General features: G+C 42.2%; 1 protein-coding gene across 1 annotated transcript in view; it reads left to right on the forward strand.

Moving 5' to 3' along the window:
- pudp (pseudouridine 5'-phosphatase) overlaps positions 1-18,522 on the forward strand; it is a 44,352-nt gene extending 25,830 nt beyond the window's left edge. The window contains exon 4 of the mRNA XM_084921630.1: positions 18,009-18,522. Coding sequence (XP_084777756.1) covers positions 18,009-18,185 — 177 coding nt within the window. The 3' untranslated portion in view covers positions 18,186-18,522. The remainder of the gene's footprint in view (positions 1-18,008) is intronic.
- The last annotated feature ends 4,711 nt before the right edge of the window (positions 18,523-23,233 follow it).

Here is a 23,233-nt window from a genome sequence, read left to right on the forward strand (position 1 = left end):
CTGAGTAAATGCTGACCCCAGCACTGTGATAAAGGGAGCCGTAAACTGCAGTGAAGCTGCTGAACTTCAACAGGTAACAAACTGATGAGCAGTCAGGCTGCAGCCTGTTCATGTTTCTACAGTAGAATCACAATCACTTTCTTTTTGTGCTGGTTTTCATCTTTGCTTTGTGCTATCGGCTTTGTGTTCATACCTATTGACTAAGAGGAAGATCACATGTGTCCTCATTGGAATAGGGTTTGGTGTTGGTGTGTGTAGCTGTAAATTTGGTTTGATGGTCTCTCTTCAAAGCTACAAAGCTGGAAGAGTAGACTACATCTGTACTTTCCTAGCACTTCACAGACACCATAACACTGACAAAAACATCTGGGTGTATGCCAACCAGAAACCCTGGATGACAAAAGAGGTCAGGACCCTGCTTAGGAACAAAAACACTACTTTTACTGTAGATCGAAGTGATGTGGTACTCTGCAGTGCAGCCAGGATATATCTGGCATCATAAGTTGGATTATAAAAATGACTGTTTTCAACCAAAAACATCAGAAGTAGCCACATCACATAATGTGATTATGTGGAAGTCATAAATCACAAAGACAGGAGCTGTGGAAGGACTTCAGTGCCAAAAGCTGCACAAGGTTGATTGGATATAAAGTCATCAGCACAAGTTTCGTGAGAACGGTTAGTAATGGAAATGGAAGAAATATAAAATGACCATCAGTCATCAGTCTGCCAGTGAACACATGGGAGAAAGTGCGGTGGTCACATGAAACCTAAATCGAGCTCTTTGGCATCAACTCCACCCGAGTACGGGATGACTTCATCACCGTGAGGGACAGGTGGGCGGGGCCAGTAGTGTAAAATCTTAGATGTCAATCGATTTCCCTCAGCCAGAACACTGGAGATAGCAGATACTGCTATGGCAACCAAGGACTGACTTAAGAAGCACATTAACAGCCAAGAAAACAAAAGGATTTAAGAGTTTCTGTAAAGAGGAGACGACCAAAATCCCTCCTGAGATATGTGCAAACCTGGTGACCAACTACAAGAAACATCTTCTCGCTAACTGCCAACAAGCGTTTCTCTACCAAGTACTGACATATTTCGCTCAGCGATCAAATACTTATTTCACTAATGGCATGGAAATAAATGTGTTTTATCTGGAGTTTTGGTTGATATCCTGTCAAATGTTTGTGTATGTGTGTGTCATCATATGTGCTGGTTTACAGGCAGCACTTTTTAATTAGTCCTATTTAACTTAAAATAACACTTTCCAAAACTAGATTTTCCAGACAAGCAGGAAAAAAGTAGGTTTCTCACACAGGTCAGCACCTATTGAAAGCCTTCTTTATGGCTCATGGTTTCTATATTGTTTTGGCATTTTTTGCACATAGCACCTGTTGATGTTTAAATTTCAGACATACAAGTTACATAATATATTATATACTGGTATTATTGTTTGAAACATGAACACATGAAAGTGATATAAAACTTAAGATTCTATATTCATAAAGCGTATTAGGTTTGCAGTACAGTGTATTGCCTTCCCACTATTTCTACTATCTCTTTGCTTTGAATCTAAACATGCAATTTCAGTTCAATTCAGTTGTGTTTATATAGCACCAAAATACAACAACAATACAATAACACAGAGAAAATCACAACAATCATATGACCCCCTATGAGCAAACATGTGGCGACAGTAGGAAAGAAAAACTCCCTTTTAACAGGAAGAAACCTTCTGCAGTGCCAGGCTCAGGAGGGGCGGGGCCATCTGCTGCAACAGGTTGGGGATGAGGATACAAAGACAGGACAACGACACGCTGTGGAAGAGCGCGAGGGATTAATAATAAGTAATAACTGAACACAGAGAAGTGTATAAAAGAGGAAACACTCAAGTGCTCTGTTGGGGTGATACGGTACTGTAAGGTCATTAAGATGAGACGGGTGCTCAGTTGCACAGCAGGTAATTGAGGATGCTCCTCACAGCTCAGTAACCTGCTGTGCAATATAGGTGATGATCTGTATTAAATGACAAACTAAAAATATCTATGATTTCACATTATGGTCTTTTGTTTTAAGGTGTCGCAAAATATATTGTTCCATATTTCTTCCATCATTACATCTCCATTTTATCACAGGCGAGAGCTGTACCGCACATTATTCCACTCATGAGACCCCATGGCAGGCTTACACACCTTAAACTCATAATGTTAAAAATGAACCTCTGTGTTAACTGCTAAAACTGCTGCTACAGTGTAATATATTTTATATAATGTATATAATAATTTTACCTTTGGTCTTTAATCATTTTTTCTTGAAGAACGTCTTATATTTTTATACTTGTGTTTGAAATGCTCCAGTACAAGTTGAAGTACTGATTCAACTTCTTTACTCAAGTAAAAGTGAAAAAGTACTCTAATACTAATACTCTAATACAAAGTACTCTAATTCTAATGAATGCACTCAGTTTGAATCTATTATTTAGTACACAAGCAGTAAAAGAGAGTTATGTTGCCAACATGGTAGAGGGTGACTTATCCTCTACACCTAAACAAAAATGAGAACGGTCAGGGGTGAAAGTGAGATTCAGCAAGTGGGGAAAATCCTAAGATCAGTTGTAGTGGCTCTGAATTGAATTGAATTCAAAACAATGAAAGCAGATGTTTCATTTCCAGTATACTGTATATTGTCTTCATACTAGAGCAGTTATACAGTTGGTATAACAAATTCAGTGAATTAATCTAAGTGTCGTCTGTATAAATGTAAATTAACTCTGCTACACTCTGCTAACCCAAAACTAACCACAGTTCATTACAGACTTCCTGATGCTTGTTTTAATCAGCTATCACGACCGTGGTATTAAATTGCTCCTTATTACACAGAAACTATGCACAGGTGTCATTACTATTCTTTAGGTTTGTTTTAAAAGGTTATTATTTGGTTATTAATGTGTTATTAAATAGAAACAGGCAGTTTTGCATTTTGCAGCTCTCTTTACTGCTTATTACACAGAAAATACCACAGGTATTTCAGTGGTAATAACTTAGAAATTAACACTGTTATATGTTCTTGCTCCTCCCTTGTTACCCTATTATTAACAATTTATTATGGAGCTGTATTTCCATATTATTACCCCCAGTTTGTGGGTTCTCATTATTCTATTACATAAATTTCAGGGCAGTATTACTCAGCTGTAACCACTGTTGCTACCATGATATTAATGGGTATTAAGTGGTTTTTACTTTGCTAATTGCATAGTAATAACATAGAAATTACCATATTATTATGTTCTTGTGTCTGCCGTGTTTCCCTACTCTGACCTCTTTATTATAAAGCTTTAATACAAAACTCCCACCAGTTTTAGTTTGTCAGCAATTCTCAAACCTACCGAAACATGACAGGTTGTAGAACATGTTGTAGAAACATTATGTCATGTAGAAATGTTAGTCCTTTGTGCTCTTTCCTTTTCTGGAGTGCTAGCTAGATGCTGATTACACAGTAGCAGTGTTGATGAGGGTTAGAGTCACCCAAATGGCAGCAGTCCTATGTTATTTAAATTGCTTGATTTTTTTTAAAATTAAAACTGCAAAGATGCTATTGTTTTTGTTGCATTAGAATCTTGACTTATCTCTGATATTGGGGAAATAATTGTGCAGAATAAAAATGGTAAATGGCCTGTATTTGTATAGCGCTTTACTAGTCCCTAAAGCGCTTTACACATCCAGTCATCCACACATTCACACACTGGTGATGGCAGCTACATTGTAGCCACAGCCGCCCTGGGGCGCACTGACAGAGGCGAGGCTGCTGGACACTGGCGCCACCGGGCCCTCTGACCACCACCAGTAGGCAACAGGTGAAGTGTCTTGCCCAAGGACACAACGACCGAGACTGTCCAAGCCGGGGCTCGAACCGGCAACCTTCCGATTACGACCTCCAAACTCTTGAGCCACGATCGCGATCGTGCAGCATTCTTGAGGGTAAATGATGGCTAATCTGTAGCTGCCTCCACCAGTGTGTTTGTTTATTTGTTTATTTATAAGGAACCCCATTAGCTTCCACAACAGTGGTTGCTAGTCTTCCTGGGGCCCAAACCATCAAATACCATCGAATAAAATGTTACACAATGAGTTGGATGCAAAATATCCACATCATTTGGCTCTTACATCCACAATAAGGTTTTACAATTCTGAAAATATAAGCATGTAAATATTAAAAATTATAAAAAACACTCAAACAAAATACACAATTTCCATTACAAGTGACATTACCCTCTTACAATATTTACAAATAAATTAAAAACTCCCTAAATAGGCTTTTAGGTGATTTTTAAAATTATGAATAGAAGCCAATTCTCTAATTGCATAAGGCGACTTATTCCACTGAAAAGATGCTCTAAAGTTTTTCAAAAAGTTACTTTTAACTCGAGGAGTTACTAAATTGTGGTTAGTTGAGAATCGTATAGCATGATTATGTATTTCATCTGGATGCTGCAACTGAGCATAAAAAAAGTGTGGTGTGTTTACCAGTATTGCTTTCTTTAGAAATACAAGTAAGCCATAGTATAATTTAGCTTGTACAGAAAGCCAAGAAAGTTTATCGTGCATTTTATCAATACTTGTATAATATGAACACCTTAACACTAATCTGGCCGCCCTATTTTGGACTAACTGAAGTCTGTTCAGATCTGTCTTATTAGCTGCTGACCAAATGATGGAGCAGTACTCTAGATGAGATAATACTAGTGCATTAATGACATCTTTCATAATTGAAGAAGTAATATAAAAAGAGCGTTTCCTAGCTATGCCCTGTCCCATTTTCTTAATAACAGAGTTGATGTGCTGAGACCATGAAAGGTGGTGGTTTATGGTAACACCAAGTAATTTAATCTGGGTGACCTGTTCTAATACCGATCCAGCTATGGAAAGATTTAGCTGTGGGCTGTTGACTAAGCGTACTCTACTTCCTATTAACATGGCTTTGGATTTAGACACGTTTAAAATCATGTTGTTTTTATTTATCCAGTCAAACACGTTCAGCAAATCTAGTTGTGATACGCTTGTCAATTCAGAGTAGCTACTGGCTGAATAAAACATGGTGGAGTCATCAGCATACATTACAAGATGAGATTTATCCAGGACATACGGCAAATTATTTGTAAAGACTGAATAGAGAAGTGGACCGAGGCAGCTGCCTTGGGGTAGACCACAGTTCATTTCACAGCCCTCAGAGAAATAACCGTTATAATAAACCTTTTGCCTTCTTCCAGACAAATAACTTTCCATCCAGCACAAAGCAGCTGGTGAAAATCCATAACATTTTAGTTTATCTATCAAAAGATCATGATTTATCAAATCAAATGCAGCACTAAAATCCAAAAATACCACCCCGGCCAATTTCCCATTATCTAGATATTTATACCAGTTATCTGTCATGTGAATAAGAGCTGAACTGGTAGAATAACCAGGTTTGTAAGCATGTTGAAACTGAGTGAGTAACTGATTTTCTGTTAGGTAATGTTGAATTTGTTCATAGACAATCCTCTCCATAATTTTACTTAGAACGGGGAGCAGACTAATAGGTCTGCTATTGACACCATTAAAAACGTCATTCTTGTTTTTAGGAATGGGAATTATTTTCGATTCTTTCCACTGCAATGGAAATAAGCTGTGAATGTGAGAGTGAAAGAATAGTGGAATTGTACAGTGCTTTGAGGGCCCGGAAAAGCGCTATATAAATGCAATCCATTATTATTATTTATTATTAATCTCTGGGTAGAAAGAAATTATATTTCAGGTTGTACGCACTGTTCACCTCAGTCGCATTAATCTTGTAGTTGAGAGCCTTGTTTACTAAACTGTTGTCCATAGCCGACAGCATAGACTGTAGCCAGTCAAGTTGCCTCCAAATCACAGCATGCAGGCATTTGCTGCTGTCACATTATTGCACCATGCTCCTCTAAAGGGGCAATGTGTTTGCATTAGAGGGCCAAATGTGTGTGAGCCTGTAACAAATGTCTGTGTATGAATCTGCCCACAGCAAACACACAGCTCTGCCTCACTGTACTTTGTCTTGACTCATTCAGCAGTGTGTACTCGAGTACACAGTGAATCCAGATTCTGTTGGTTCTGCTGGTTCTTGCGTGTTTGGGAGCAGGCCCCGGGACAGGTTGTAAATCTTACATAGTCCCTTTTGAAGAGCAGGGTGGTGTGTCTGCTCATAACTCTGCTCATGGGGATCTTAAGTCAGGAGGCTGGGCGGAGCCAGTTGGAAGCTTTGAATTTTGGATTCCCTGAAGATGGCCTTCGTGTATAATTATGTATAATGTACATTGTTTTTCAGTTTTGGGTAACCTTACCTTTTTTTAACCTCTGGGAGTTTACCACTCACCTTTGTACCATTTGGATCGACTTGAACTTCAATAAATAACTGGAAACACTGGGATGTTCCAAAACCTTTGACCAGTAGTGTATATAACATACTGTTACATCCTGTGAGGCTGTGGGAGTGTGTGGGTGGGGTGTTTGCCCGCTCTCCCCGCCTCCTCCTCTCTTGCCACTCCTACCCCCTCTGTCTCTCTCACTCTCCTCTCTCCCCAGGACACAGCTGCTTTTGAGTAGCCTCGTTTGCCACCTGACTCCAGTCAGCAATCACCTCTGAGGCTATTTAAACTGGGGATGAGCTGTGAGCAGGGTGGTTTTTTTTCCTCTGTGGCTCTACATGGTTTTGTGCTAGGTTTTGGACAGACAGCCTTCTGACTAGTGAGTAGACGGGCTTGTGGGCCCTGAGAGTGTCTCCCCGTGGTGAGGAGTAGGAGTAGGAAGTGTGGGAAGTGCCTCCCTTTTTGTTTTGTAGTCTTCTTGTCTTTTGTTGCTGCGAGTGTTTCTTTTGTTTCCTTGGCATTATTGGTAAAACGGCGTTGCCGGCTCTTTAGGTTAATGTCGTTTGTAATAAACCTATATCATTTGTAATAAAACTATATTAATACAGAACAACTCTGTCTGTTTTCCTTTTCATTCTGTTTCTGGACTCATTTGTTACTGGTCCCCTCACTCGCATGCCTAGACCCTGTGGACAAGAGATATTTTATTTCTTATTCTTATGGTGACAATTTATAATCAGAACTATCATTGATCAATCATTCATCATTGTCGAATCTGTTGATAGAATAATCTCTGAATTATATCTATGGTAATCTGATCACTTTAATTAATCTATTGTTGTTCTCTATCATTCTTTCTATCTGCTTAAGCTGTTGCAAATGGTATCCATATCATTGTATTCACACCTCTCGAAGCTGTGGGTCCAGTAGGGCCTTCTACATTCACCTACACACATATTCAGGCCTACACCAACATGCACATAGAGAGTCATGGAAAGTACGCACGTTCACACCCGCACGTATTAAGAACAGGGAGGTCGTCTCAGGACAATCTCTCGGTTGGACACACAGTCTCACAAAATTGCACAACATATCACACACTTGTTTGTCTCTAAAGTAGTATCGGATGTCTATATAAGGAGAACTTTGGAACTGTTATCATTTCCAGTAAGATCTAGCTGTGATGTCATCAGGGTAATATATAAGGATGGGGAGCGGTCTGCTCGAGGAAGATTGTAAGATTGCTGTTGCAAGTTTCTTCTCACACTGTACTGTGTGTTTTAATAAAATAATTTGTGTTGACCCACTATGGACTTCCAGTCGTATGTCTCTTCCTCAAAAATTCGAACCACGACAACCCCTTCGGGGGGAACGTAACAATGTGGGGGCTCGTCCGGGATCTGAATGGAAGGAACAGCAATTGAGTTTTAGTGAGTTGTTTGCCGGTGGCTTGTTTAGTTGTATGGTATCTGCTGCGCTCTCTCTCCAGTTAGCAAAGGGGAGTGTCTAGCTGAGCGTAAGCTCCTCCTTCAGGCACTCATTTTTTATTTTGCCTTTATTGTTTTCGGAGTAATCCCGGGTGGGGATTAGTTCCCTGTCGGGGGTAGGCTTATCGGTGCTTTGTGCACTTGATGCTTAGCCTTTAAAGTTGCTTCGAGCCTGGTACACTCCAGAAGCTAACTAGGCTAAGATTTTAGTAGGTAGGTCTGGGGAGAGGGTCGGCTGTATTTTTATTTATTGGTTAACCTGTGGCCACACATTTCCCACCTGTTTTTCATTTGTGTATTGGAGGTGGTTCTTTGTTGTTATTGTTAGCCTCAGGTAGTTTTTGTTTTAGATTTTATGGCTACCTTTGATATTGCCGTGTTTAAGGTAAACCCCTCGCTTGTCCAACTGGACGCCTGTAGGAAGAGGAATTTGCATGAGGTGGCATCATTTTATAGCATTTCTGTCTCCACAGCTCTGCGTAGGGCTGAGCTGAAAGCTGCTCTTGTGTCTGGCTTGGTGGAGGAGGGGTAAAGGCCTTGCCAGTGTCTGCCAGTCCACTTGAGCATGGTGTAGCGTCTCAGCCTGTTCCGCAGGTGCCAGCTCAGGCTGTAGGTCCATTGGTGTCTACACCTGTTGCTCAGGGGCTGCCTGAGGACAAACCCATGACATTGCCTCGCTTCGAACCTCTCTCCATTGAATCAAGTGTAGGCTCGAAGCAGGATGCTAAGCTCCGTGTACGCCTGGCTCGTCTCCAGTTGGAAAAGGAGGATCGTGAGAGAGAGTTCCAGCTAAAGAAGGAGTTGGAGCTTAGGCGGTTAGACGCAGAGCTTGCGAGAGCCAGGGAGGTTGAATTGAGAAAGGTGGAGGTGGAGGCAGAGACAGCTGTTAAGTTGCGACAGCTGGAACTCCGGCAGGCTTCCTTTCCTCCGACTGCCTCCATTCGTCAGGCAGACACACCGTTTGATGTAGGGAAGAACAGTCGTCTGGTTCTGGTGTTCCGTGACACTGAGGTTGACAGCTACTTCGAGTCGTTTGAATGAATAGCCACGGCCTTGCACTGGCCACGGGATTCGTGGGCCATTTTGCTCCAATGTAAGCTGGCAGGTAAGGCTCAGGAAGTTTGCTACTCGTTGTCAGCTGAGGACAGCTTGGACTATAACAAGCTGAAAAGTGCTATCCTGCTGGCTTATGAGCTGGTCCCAGAAGCCTATAGGCAGCGTTTCCGGGGGTTGAAAAGGGGACAGGGTCAGTCTTATCTTGATTTTGCCAGGGAAAAAGGTGTTCTTTTTGATCGGTGGTGTGCGGCCTGCAAAGCCACTGACCTGGCTTCGATCCAGGAACTAATGCTCATAGAGGAATTTAAGAACTGCATTGCTGAGCGCATCGCAGTATATATTAATGAACAGAAGGTTTCCTCGCTACAGCAGGCTGCGACGCTGGCTGATGAGTTCGCGCTCGTCCATAAAACCAGTGTTAGTAGGTATGACCGGCGTGATGCCCCAGTGAAGGCTAGCGAGGTGCCAGTTGCACAGCACCCAAAGAGTGAGGTACTTGTGTTTCGTCCCAAGGCAGACCGAAAGTGTTTTTTCTGTTTTAAGTCTGGCCACTTGATCGCAGATTGTGAAGCTTATAAACGGAAACAATCAGTCTCAACTTCACGTAAACCAAAAGGGGTCGGGCTGATGAAAACTATGCCTCCTGTCAATAGGCCCCCCTCCCCTGAGACCCCGGATGAGTGTTTTAAGCCCTTCATTTTTAAGGGGACTGTTTCGCTTTCTGGTAAGACCGAGGATAAGCGTGAAGTGACCATTCTGCGTGATACTGGTGGCTCACAGTCCCTCATACTAGCTAGTGTGCTTGAATTTAACGAGAAGTCTGACTGTGACTCTAGCATCATTGTAAGAGGTGTTGGGATGAGTTTTGTGCCTGCTCCCCTCCATCGTATTTGGGTACAGAGTGAGCTGGTGAGTGGTTTCTTCTCAGTGGGTGTACGGCCTTCTTTCCCAATTAATGGGGTGGATTTTATAATGGGAAATGATATCGCGGGTGGGAAAGTTTATCCTACCCCTGAGGTGACCAACAATCCTGTTATAGAGCCTGTGTTGGTTGCCCTCAGTCAGCAGCACCCGGATGTGTTCCCGGTGAGCGTTCTGACTCGTTCACGTGCTCAGCAACAAGGTGGGGGAGTTGATTTGTCAGAATCAGTGATTGGCTCTATTCTAGAGGAGGATGTGATGCCCTGTACTGATGAGGGAGATAATGGAGCCTTAGAGTCGGCTCAAAGTGTGGTTGAGCCAGCTCCTGAGTCTGGAGCTCCTTTTCTGCTCAACCGGGAAGCACTTGTGAAGGCTCAGAAAGAAGACCCTTCATTAGTTAAGTGTTTTACCGCTGCAGCTCAGGATAAGGGTGGTCAGGGGAGCAAGAAGCAGACATTTTTCATTTGGGAAGGTTTATTGATGCGCAAGTGGACCCCAAGGCCTGGAGAAGACTGGAGCGCAGTGCGGCAGATGGTGGTTCCGACAAGTCTGCGGCGGCATGTGCTACAGTTAGCACATGATCATGCATGGTCAGGTCATTTGGGTGTCACTAAAACGTATGACCGTATACTGCAGCATTTCTTTTGGCCGGCAATGAAAGCAGATGTAGTGCAGTTTTGTAACACCTGTCACACTTGCCAGCTTGTGGGTAAACCACACCAGGCGGTGCCCCCCGCCCCTCTACGTCCTATCCCTGCTGTCGGTGAACCATTTGAGCATATCCTGGTAGACTGTGTTGGCCCCTTACCAAAGACGCGGGCAGGGAATCAGTTCTTGTTAACCATAATGTGTGTGTCCACTCGATTCCCCGAGGCAATTCCGCTGCGGAGAATCACTACAGCAAGCATTACCAAAGCACTAGTCAAATTCTTTACCACCTTTGGCCTCCCGAAAACTGTGCAGACAGCTCAGGGTACCAATTTCATGTCCAGGGATTTTAAACGGACTTTACAGTCCTTTGGAGTTTCTCATTCTGTGTCTAGTGCCTATCACCCAGAGTCACAAGGTGCACTTGAGCGGTGGCATCAAACTCTGAAGGCAATGTTGAGTAAGTATTGCCATGACACAGGAAAAAGCTGGGATGAAGGGGTCCCTTTTGTATTGTTCGCTATACGTGATGCGAAACAGGAGTCTTTGGGGTTCAGCCCAGCTACCCTGGTGTTTGGACATGATGTGCGGGGTCCACTAAAGGTGCTGAAGGAGAGTTTTCTCAGCGGTTGTGTGCCTAAAACTAATGTGGTGGAGTTTGTAAAAACATGTAAGGACAGGTGGCAACGGGCTACTTTGTTAGCAAAAGAAGCTCTCTGTGTATCCCAGGCAAACATGAAAAAACGATTCGATCAAAAAGCAGTGGAAAGACAGTTCCAGCCTGGGGACAAAGTTCTTGTGTTGTTGCCCGTGCCTAATTCTGCCCTCATGGCTCGTTTCTCAGGCCCCTATGTGATAGTGAAAAAAGTGTCTGACACCAACTATATCCTCAACACCCCAGAACGCAGAAGGAAGACTCGCCTATGCCATGTTAACATGTTGAAACCATACCATACCAGAGACACCAGCATGACAGAATCATCAGACACTGCTGGGACGGCTGTCCCCGGTTCAGTCCCTGTTACCCTGCTAAGTGTAGAAGTTAAGGGTGATGATGATCTGGGTACCCTTTCTGAGGGACAGCAATGTGGGCGGTTGTCAAATTCTGTTTTTTTAGCTAAGGCCGAGGCCCACCTATCTCACCTTCCTCCGTCCCAGTGTAAAGATGTACTTGACTTGTTGCACTCCTACCCGTCTCTCTTTAGTGACGTACCCTCACGTACCAATGTTTGTGAACATGACATTGATGTTGGAGACGCAGCCCCAATCAAGCAGCATGCATACCGTTGCCCCATCGCCAAACGTGAGGTGATGAAAAAGGAAGTTGAGTACTTAGTAGAAAACGGCTTGGCACAACCTAGTTGTAGCCCCTGGAGCTCCCCATGTCTACTAACGCCTAAGTCTGATGGCACACCCCGTTTCTGCACAGACTATCGGAAGGTAAACGCTGTAACGGTCTCTGACTCATTTCCGCTTCCTCGTATGGAAGACTGCATCGACAGCATCGGCCCTGCCAAATTCATCACCAAACTCGATCTTCTTAAAGGCTACTGGCAGGTGCCTCTCACTTCCAGAGCTTCAGATATTTCTGCATTTGTCACCCCTGACCACTTCATGCAATACACAGTAATGGCCTTTGGCATGAAAAATGCCCCAGCTACCTTTCAACGTCTGATGCAGTTGGTGTTGGGAGATGTGCCCCAGTGCAATGTGTATCTAGATGATGTAGTGCTATACACAGACACGTGGACAGATCATATGTCCCTTCTGAGGACAGTGTTTCAGCGGCTAGCCGAGGCCTCGTTGACCCTCAATCTCGCTAAGTGTGAGTTTGGTATGGCAACCGTCACTTACCTAGGTAAGCAGGTGGGGTTTGGACAGGTCCGCCCAGTGGAGGCGAAGATTGGTGCAATCCTGGACTACCCGAGTCCAACCACCAGACGGGAACTAAGGCGGTTCCTAGGTATGACCGGATATTACCGGTGTTTCTGTAAGAACTTTTCTGTGGTCGTGACTCCGCTAACCAAACTGTGTAGCCCAAAGGTGCCTTTTGAATGGTCAGCTGAGTGCCAGCATGCCTTTGAGTCGGCAAAATCTCTCCTGTGCAGCACCCCTGTATTGGCGGCTCCTAACTTCTCTCGACCCTTTAAGCTAGAGGTCAATGCCAGTGCAACCGGAGCTGGAGCAGTTCTACTGCAGGATGATGAGGAGGGTGTGTGCCATCCGGTCTGTTATTTCTCTGCGAAGTTCAAACACCATCAGCTGAACTACTCTACCATAGAGAAGGAAGCCTTAGCTCTGCTTCTAGCTCTGCAGCATTTCGCAGTGTATGTGGGCTCCAGCGTTTCCCCGGTGACCGTCTTCACAGATCACAATCCCCTCGTCTTTCTGAACCGGATGTACAACCACAACCAGCGACTGATGCGCTGGGCACTCCTGGCCCAGGATTACAATCTGGTGATCAAACACAAGAAAGGTACTGACAATATAGTGGCTGATGCACTCTCACGCAGCTCGCAATAAGGTGTTGTTGTTGTTTTGGTAGAGCTTTAATGTAAGGGGGGGGGGGGAATGTTACATCCTGTGAGGCTGTGGGAGTGTGTGGGTGGGGTGTTTGCCCGCTCTCCCCGCCTCCTCCTCTCTTGCCACTCCTACCCCCTCTGTCTCTCTCACTCTCCTCTCTCCCCAGGACACAGCTGCTTTTGAGTAGCCTCGTTTGCCACCTGACTCCAGTCAGCAATCACCTCTGAGGCTATTTAAACTGGGGATGAGCTGTGAGCAGGGTGGTTTTTTTCCTCTGTGGCTCTACATGGTTTTGTGCTAGGTTTTGGACAGACAGCCTTCTGACTAGTGAGTAGACGGGCTTGTGGGCCCTGAGAGTGTCTCCCCGTGGTGAGGAGTAGGGTAGGAAGTGTGGGAAGTGCCTCCCTTTTTGTTTTGTAGTCTTCTTGTCTTTTGTTGCTGCGAGTGTTTCTTTTGTTTCCTTGGCATTATTGGTAAAACGGCGTTGCCGGCTCTTTAGGTTAATGTCGTTTGTAATAAACCTATATCATTTGTAATAAAACTATATTAATACAGAACAACTCTGTCTGTTTTCCTTTTCATTCTGTTTCTGGACTCATTTGTTACTGGTCCCCTCACTCGCATGCCTAGACCCCTTCGGGGGGAACGTAACACATACATATAATCCTTTCAGTGGTTCTTTTTTCTTTTTGGTATTTCTGTTGATCCACAGATTTGTTTTGTGTAGCTCTAGAAATTTTTAGTTCATTTCTTTAACTTTTGACTTTTGTAATCCACCCAAGCTATTAGTCTGCTGTGCATCTGTGTCTGTTTTCATCCAGTTCAGCACAATCAGGAAGCAGATTTAAAGGTCATTTCACGAGCTCATTGGATAATTACCGTTTTTAATTGCTCTCAGTCAAGGGAATTAGCAAGAGTGCTCTGGACTCTGAGTGTTTCCACCATCATTGTTCAAGATCCTTCAGTTTCAGGATTAGTGACATCACAGAAGTCAATTATGTTTTAAAGAGGCTTGAGGATGCCCCTTTGTTCTGCCTGAGCATTAGAGTTGAAATGAACAAGGTTTTTAAGGCTTCAGTAAAGCTTAGCGTTTGGTGACTCCTGTAGAGCTTAAGATTCATTATACTGCAACTTCCTTTATTCACACTGAAGTGCTGTTTGGAGCCATAAGCCACAAAAAAGAAAAAATGGAATTGAAAGAGAAATTTGTGATAAAGAGATAGAAAAAAGAAAGTACACCCTCTGTCAGTTGTAAAGATATAATAAAGAACTGTCCAGCCCATACCAGGTGTTAGAATGAAGGGAATACAACCTGAAAAACAACTCATGTCGCATTTCGCTATATTTGTTTATTCATCAAAGATTAAGCCAAAATGTAGAAGCACTGTGTGAATAAATTATAACCCCTATTTCAGGATAAAACACATAAAACAACAAAACTCAGTTTAAACAGAGCATTTGGAGATGAAAAACAAAAACACAACAGCAACATGTCTTGAAAATGTTGAGACAGGGCCATGTCATTGTGAGGCATCCACTCTTCATTAAACAGTAGTCCATCCTCTGGGAACGGAGGAGACCAAATGTTTTACTTTAGTGAATGAATGTTACTATTCACTTAAACCAGGAGCATTTTTTTATGCTTTTCCTACACAAGTGCTTTCTATCTAACATTCACACACATTCATACTGATGCATAATAGACATCGTCTATTTTTATGCTGCTAAAAGAGAACAACAGGAAACAGCGGGGCGAGAGGCAGTTAATTGTAGAAAATCACCAAAAAAGGAATCGTATCTAGCGGTCACTGACTAACTGTCACTGATGCATGATAATATACTCTGCTTACGCATACAGGGCGTGTACAGCCCTTTAAAATAGTGTATTTCCTCTTTGAGCTCTACCGCAGCGGTCCCCAACCTTTTTTGCGCCACGGACCGGTTTATGCCCAACAATATTTTCACGGACCGGCCTTTAAGGTGTCTCGGATAAATACAACAAAATAAAACCAGTACCGGTACAGAAAAAAAGAAGATTTATTCATAACACACGTGAAAAGACCCAGGAAAGAAGAAGTGGAGAGCAACTTAGGGTTAGTATCTTGGCCAAAGATATTTGGCATGCACACTGCACCAGCCAGGGATCCATAACTAGATAATCTGGTCTACCTCCTGAGTTACAGCCACCCCGATATTTCTAGAGTTCTGAGTCTTTTTGTGACCTCCTGGATGAGTTGTCAGTGTGCTTTTGGAGGATTTTTTATAGTCTGGCCACTTCTGAAAACATTTTGTGCATTATAGTTTTACAGCTGATCAAAAGTTTAGGACCACACCTCCAAAAAAAACAATACACTTCCCCAAAACAGAAATCAAAGTTCCAAACATGAACTCAGTAATGAGGAGCTCCACCGTTATTGTTGATCACTTCAAAAATCCGTTGTGGTATGCTCAATGCAAGCCTTTCCATGAGGTGAGTGGGAACATTTCTCCAAGTGGTGAAGACGGCTACACGAAGGGCATCTTCTGTCTGGAACTGTTGTCCATTTTTGTAAACTTCCCTCACCATCCATCCCCAAAGGCTCTCAGTTGGATTTAGATCAGGGGAACACGCAGGATGGTCCAAAAGAGTGATGTTATTCTCCTGGAAGTCTTCAGCATACCAAGACATTTTGAACTATTTATTGTTCCCAACTTTGTGGGAACAGTTGTGGGATGGCTCCTTCCTGTTCCAAAGTGACTCAACAATTCCCATAAACACACACATACATCCTAAATATTGTGGAAAAGCCTTACTTGAAGACTTTAAGCTGTAATAGCTGCAAAGGGTGGGCCAGCATCATAATAAACCCTATGGATTAAGACTGGGATGTCACTCAAGTCCATATGTGTGTGGAGGCAGAAGAGCAAACAGTGCATCTCTGTGCCAAACTGAAAACTTTGTCTGTTGTTGCTGACATTTATTTTGACTAAAGGATGAATTTCTCAGATTTTGTTGGTCCGTGTGCGTGCTATCAGAATTCCCTTTTTAGTGAAGAGTTACACAGAATGTCTTGAGGGAATTTGATTATAGAAATTCATTTGGATGAGTCAAGGACTAACAGTTGAAGGTGAAGATCAGCGCACCCTCACACAAAACACTTCTTTTTCTAATTCTGACAACGTTTTAGATAAATCTTGAACAAGATCAATTAACTGTGCTGATTGTACTGATTTTCTGCTGCAAGTTTGTGTTTAGTGTTCACTTTCCTGGTCAAGTGTCATGGGCTTAATTTCAGCTGCGTTTAAATAGTTCACCTCCAACATCACCGTATATTTTGACATGGCAGTAGGCCAGGGGTGGGCAACTCCAGGCCTCGAGGGCCGGTGTCCTGCAGGTTTTAGATCTCACCTTGGGTCAACACACCTGAATCACACGATTAGTTCGTTACCAGGCCTCTGGAGAACTTCAGGACATGTTGAGGAGCTAATTTAGCCATTTAAATCTGCTGTGTTGGTTCAAGGACACATCTAAAACCTCCAGGGACACCGGCCCTCGAGGCCTGGAGTTGCCCACCCCTGCAGTAGGTAGTTTGTTGTATCTACATCTGCACAGATGTCATTCTGTTTCCAGCTAAATCTCTTTGAATAGATGGGATTAAATATTCCTCCTAACCCTGACAGTGCTGCACTCTTACCACTGTTTGCTTCTCTCCTGTGATTATTGAACAGTGAAAGCAGAACGACCTCTCAGTGAAGGCCGCAGCTGCCACAGTGTCCTTGCTGAACATGTGCATAAACCATTTTTTAAAGGCAGTTAGTCTGCGTGTTTTTTAAAAAAATGTTTTTACGTAACATCTTGTTTTGTGTGTTATTATTAATAACACACAAAATGCTATTATTACTATGTTCAGTTCCAGCCTGTTTGAAAAGAAAATGGAAAAAGAAGTTTCTTATATATTTCCTGTGGTAAATTCAGAAGATCTAGTTATATTTATTTGTTTGGATTTTGTCTTTTTTCTATTGCATAAAAATAAAATGTGTCCACAGTAGAAATTTCAACCTCTAGCTCTATGAGATGTGATCATAGATGCATTTGCTCCCGTGGGCTGAGTGTTGATAGTGTCCAATTCGTTAAAACAAATATACTGACTTACACAGGATTGTCTTGACTCCTGTGCGGCTGTTATTTTCACATACCACCCTAGAAGTCATGTCAGGACCACTTGCATATATGCTCTGCAGTTGCACCATGGACATGCACAAACATCAGCTTTACTGTGAAACTGATGACACTGTCAGAGCAGTGTGGTCATAGTGGATTCCACAGTGCATTAACTCAGCAGAACCACTGCTGAGCATCACACGTCATCATGCAGCTGCCCACAGTGCAGTGAAAACAGGTTTTGACCCACGATCTTTGTTTACCACTACCTCTAAACTGGGCTCCCACCTGACTGTGTCGTTTTCCTCACAGTTTGAAGGTGGTCATTCTGACAGACAGACAGACAGACAGTAGCACAGCAGGCAGATTCTCAACCACTTGAGCACCATTGAGTCTGTCATGGACCCTGATATTGTTGTATAACCATCACATTTTCATAAAATAGGAAAAGATGAAGAACTTCTGGGTAATCCTTAGTAACATGAAATAAAAGCAATAAATTATTGTAGAGTCTTTAACTTAAAATCACCTTGTGGCTGTTGTGATTTGGCGCTATCTAAATAAAACTGAATCTACTGGGAGGCTGAGGGGGAGCACTGGCAGCTGCAGTATGTTTGTAATTTTAGCCTGCATTATGGCTCATCAGGGTCATTATTCTTAAAAATAAATGGATATTCTACCTGACAGGGGTAAGCAGAGTCAAGCCACAAAGATAAAATTAATTATACTTTTATATAATTATATAATTTTCTCATGTTTGTGGTATCGGCTCCTGCCATCTGAGGAGGTGAAATCCAGGTGACTATATAGGATAATATCACTGTTTTTCTTTTCTCCTGTCTTTGCCCAGTGCTTGGTGTTTGAAGATGCTCCCAATGGTGTAAAGGCAGCACTGGCAGCAGGAATGCAGGTGGTCGTGATTCCCGATGACAACCTGGACCGCAGCCTTATCCAGGAGGCTACGCTGCGACTAAGGAGTATGGAGGAGTTTGAGCCGGAGCTCTTTGGCCTGCCAGCATATGACTGAAATGGCTCATTCCCCAGCATGTAATTCAGGAAACTAGTAACCATTGTTAATTGATTGGTTGTTAAACAATAACTTCATAAATGAGTAAACTATTAGTAAAAGGATGGGCACCGTAAATCTGCAAATGTAAATCTGTATTACACCTACACATCTTACTTGGATGAATACCAAAAAGTTGAAGCTGATGGTTCTAATCTTTGTTCCAAAGGGAACCGTTCAGCTTGTAGGGTGGTGGTGATGTAAACTACGTCATGTGACTCGTCTTATTATCGTACTTCTGTTATCATTTGAACCATACAAAAATCTAATAAAGAAAACATCAGCAGTTTGAGTTGAACCATGTTCAGGTTCTTCACTGTCACCTGTAAAATACCCAGAGTAGCAGGGACATTGGCCCTTATTCACTGATGTACAATACAAACACACACACACAAGTAATTGTCTTACATTCGTAAGGTGACTTTTTAATCTGATAATTTAATTTAATAATGAATGGTTAATATTAGCGTCAGTGCTGTTATCCCGAAGTATATATCCTCATATTATGAACTGTAGCTTCTCAGAGGAGTCACTGGAAAAGCTTCAGATGCTGGTCTGTCATTCTAACACAGTATCACCTTTTGTGGTCATCTGGATGTGGACACATCGTGAAGTTGAAGTTGCACTGTTCTTGTCATACACTTCGTCTAAGATGCCTTTTTGAACTGTCAGAGACAATCCTCCTCTGCTCAGTGTGATCCAGTAAAGAGGCTGTGAGTCGTCCTCACTCCTGAACTGACTCCAGTGTTCATGCACTCCATCTGCTTGCAGAGCAGGCTTTAATGGGGGAACCCTGGAGCAGGCTGGAGGAGACTGGTGCCGCAGCTCCTCAGTCTACTCCCATCGACTTTCCCCTTTCATAGCCTCACATCCTCAACAACAGGGTCGTCTCAGCTGTTTTTTTCTTCTGTGTTTGTTGCTTACAGAGTCATCACTGTCTCTGGGCCTGAAATGTGATTGTTTCATTTTCTGTGTGTCTTCATTTCTTGTTTCCAGCAAGGCAAAGGTGTTTTTTTTACATTTTTTACATTACGTTTCCAAAAGAATTATGCCTGAAAAATAATACCTGACTTCATTTTTTCCACCTTCCTTAAATAAATAAATAAATCCTATGACAAACCCAGAAGATAATACCTTTGCATTCATTCCTAATCCCTAATAATTTTCTTCTTGACTTTGATTTCAGATTTAATTAGTTAATTGGTTATTTTCAGACTTGCATACATTTCTCAGCACAGCTTTTCAGAGCATAGAGTTCATGAACACATAGCAGCTGTGCGTCATTGCTAATTTATTTAGGCATTTAAAACATTTCATATAGCATCAGTTAACGTGTGAAATGCTGACTATAATCATGAGGACCAAGTGCGCACAATCACTGCAGGATTTAGAGCGGTGCTGCTGAAGGGAGGAGATTAAGTACAAGACAAAGCTCCTTACTATTTACGGCTTCATATGAACGACCCACATTTTACCAAATAGACCAAGATGAAAGAAACTACAGAGTATTTGTGCTCTATAAAAGTAGAGATGAGAGATGCTGCCACCTGCCAATGCTAAACAGTTTTGAGAGGTGATAATAAAAAAGGCCCGTGGTGGTCGTACTTTCATCTACTGTACTGGGCAGCGGGGTTTGTGGGTCTGTAGGTTCAGCAGTGTTCAGTTTACCCGTCACGCCACATATCATCTCTCGCACACTTACCTACATAATGTAGCACTAGTACTGCATTTGTCCCTCTTTGTTTTAATGTCTCAATCATCACATTTAATTTTAAAGAAGAGCATTCTACAAAAAGACTGACATAGAGGATGCACTTAAACCCATTTTAGAGAACTCTGGATTTTAGGTATTGCAGAAAGAGTCCATGGAAGTTGAATTTATGGGTATCAGTGAGGGGATCTGGTGGCCCTATGATGTTGTGGGGTGTTTTGCGTGGTTTTATCCCGTAAGAAGAAAAGGTGAATGCAAATCAATGAAAAAGCTGATCACATTCATCCTAATGAAACTACTCACAGGTGCATTAATGAGAATGTAAGAATCACCAGACCACAGTATAATTAAATGGCTGTGGTGTTCTTTCCTGCCATGGCCAGTGTGAACTGACTGGCACCAATCCTCCAACAGCGCCTTTCTGAGGAGCATGCCTTTGTATTCTAATACATGTTTGAAGATCATGGTTTTCTGCTCTAGACGAAGACTTTTTCAGATCCAGCATTTGTCACACAGCCATCTTTAGGTCTTTTGGCTACAGAGTGCGACTGTTCAATAGGTCAGCAATGCACATGCCCCATCCTCACAGTGAGTCTCAGCATACCTGTTATAAAGTCTGTATGAGCGCTTGAGGCAGTGCACAAACAAACAAGCGAAAACAGGCAAACAGCAAAGTGAGTTTCTACTATTTCCCATCTCTGCCAGTCACCCTCGCCTTTTATCGTTGCCACAAACCTTTTCGACTTCATTTCTGCCTGAGAGACTGGAAGAAGCGCAGAGATAGCTCCCTGACACGTTTCCCAGGCCCGTGTTCTCGTCTGTGCTCACCACTGATAGGCTCGCGTGGCTGTGGGACACATTCATCTTCAGTGTCAGGTTTTATATCCGGATTTTATCAGCACTTAGACAAGCAGCTTCTCCACAGGCAAAGTCAAATCACTGGACAGCAGAGAGACATTGTACAGATAACCTCATTTAAACATTTTTTCTTCTTAGTGTCTGCCACACAGTGACGCTCTCTGTGACTGAATATGGAAAGTACTGGATAGGCAGGCTCATCAGATTATGCCGGCAAGCCGTCCTATATTTTAGGACTTAGTTACTGAATGTCATATCTTTGAAGAAGCAGGGATGCATTTTTCTGGAAGATTTGGAAAGAACTCATATTTCTGTAATGGGATTTGAAGAGAGAAGAAGTTGCCACCTGAGTGGAAGAAGTGCTGGCTGTAACCTTTGGGAGCCTTGGACATCAACTCAAGGAGCAGTAGTGTAAATATTTTAATTCATTTGTCCCAGAAGTAATCAGAATCCAAAAGGTTTCATCCAAGCACACTGCACTATTTCTGTACATTGCCAAGTCCTTTTGTTAACAGTCCTTGAGGAAGTCTACTTTTAAAGATGTGAACAGAACAAATAGCTCTGTGCGAGAAAGCAGAACTTTAGATAGTTTATTCTTTTCTCAACACCCCACGCTAAAGCGTATCTCAAGCCTGCCTATCATCAACAAACTGGCTGTGGCTAAACTGCCAAGAAGGCTAGCGCACATAAGAATGCCAACATCCAGTAATAGTGGCTCTGCTGGATGTCATTTTGTATTCTGTTGTCAAAATGTGCAACCTTACTCAAACCAAAAGGGATTTTATGGAAATGAAGATACTGAAGGTCTCTGACCGTGAGAAGGACTCTGCCTGGTTACAAGATGGGACTCAGTGTTTCCTCAGTGATGCAAATGTAGCTCATGTTTTATTCAGCTTCAACTCATGAAACAATGCAACTGATGACAGGAGCAGGTGATTTTGGGAAGAAGATTTATGAATGCAAAAATGTTTTTAATGCACAATTAATAGTAGGCAATTATGGTAATAAGGACTTCTTGGGTACTACTTTTCCTTGTACAGAAAACCTTCACATGGGCTTTCATATCGTCCTACATCTTTAAAAAGTCTTCCCATGTCTCATTTCCACCACATATGTAGTTTTAATAGTGACTTTAAAGAGCAAACAGCAGATTTAGAACAAAGCTTTATAAAAAGACGTGACAAATATAAGTGTTAAAACAATCTTTTGACTGACTTAAAAACAAAAGCCAATTAGAATTTTTAAAAAGCACTCGATACAAGACAAACACGAGTACTAAGATCACTTGTGTCATTCAATATTCCACTTTGACTAAAGTTATGGCCGCCATCTTCTGTGGCTGAATGTGTGGAATCTGGGGATGATTTCATGTAAACCCAGCACAGTGATATATATGATTAAATGTCCTTGTGGGTTGGCGTACGTTGGTAAAACATCAGGTCTCTGAAAAGCACAATTTCAGAACATAGGTGTCATATTAGAAATCATCAGTCAGGTTTAGCTGCCAACCTTTTTAACCATATGAATCCCAGTTTGTCTTGTCTTTGTTGTATTGGCACTGAGCATGCACACTTCCAAAAAGACGAGGGGACATCAATACTCTACTTTTAGAGCCTGAACTTTCTTGGATTTTCACTCTGGACATTTTGGCCCCAACAGGTCTTAACGAAGAACTGGACATTCATCTTTTTCTATAATTCCAAGTATTACAGTGTAACATAACTTTGATATTTTCTCTATATTTCTTATGGATTCATGTGTTTTAGTTCAGGGTCATGCTGTCGTTACTACAGCTAATAATGAAAGCGCCTCTTTAAGAGTTCGTCATGGAAATACCTGATGGCATTGTAAGATCTTTTAAATATTTTTGGTATTGTACATTGTGTGTACACATTTTTATATCTTTATTGGATGCATTGTGGTTTCTGTTCTTTTTATTTAATTTTTATCATGATGATAAAATGCTTATTACAAATTTTTAAAGGCCATAAAAAATGTAACAGTAAAATGCAACATTGTGGCAAACGAGAGATTAATGCTGCAGGAAATCATTACATGGTGGTTTAATGCATGAAGCAGTAAAACAAACATTTTAAATCCAGTTGATTATTTTATCACTGAGAGTGCTCTCAGTGCTGCTGTTTATTTTAAGCTATGAAACTTTAAACTGGATCCATTTAAACGTTAAAGCTTCCTGTCCCACAGCCTGATGAAGAGGACGGAGAAATTGTTGCAGTTTGTGGCAAATCAAAGTGAAATCAGTTTGACTGATTGAACAGGTAGTCTTAGTATGTTCCTGTTTTTCCAGCTGTGTAAAAATGACACTTAGTAGATCAGAATCATGTAAAAACAACATTTTCTAAATCACCAAATTGCTTCATTTTTGTTCTTGTGATAATGCAGTGCACGGTTTGTGCTTCATTCAGTTGGTTGCTCCACA

The sequence above is a fragment of the Perissodus microlepis genome, chromosome 23 (assembly GCF_051167445.1).
Source record: "Perissodus microlepis isolate ML-2025 ecotype Zambia chromosome 23, ASM5116744v1, whole genome shotgun sequence".
NCBI lineage: Eukaryota > Metazoa > Chordata > Actinopteri > Cichliformes > Cichlidae > Perissodus > Perissodus microlepis.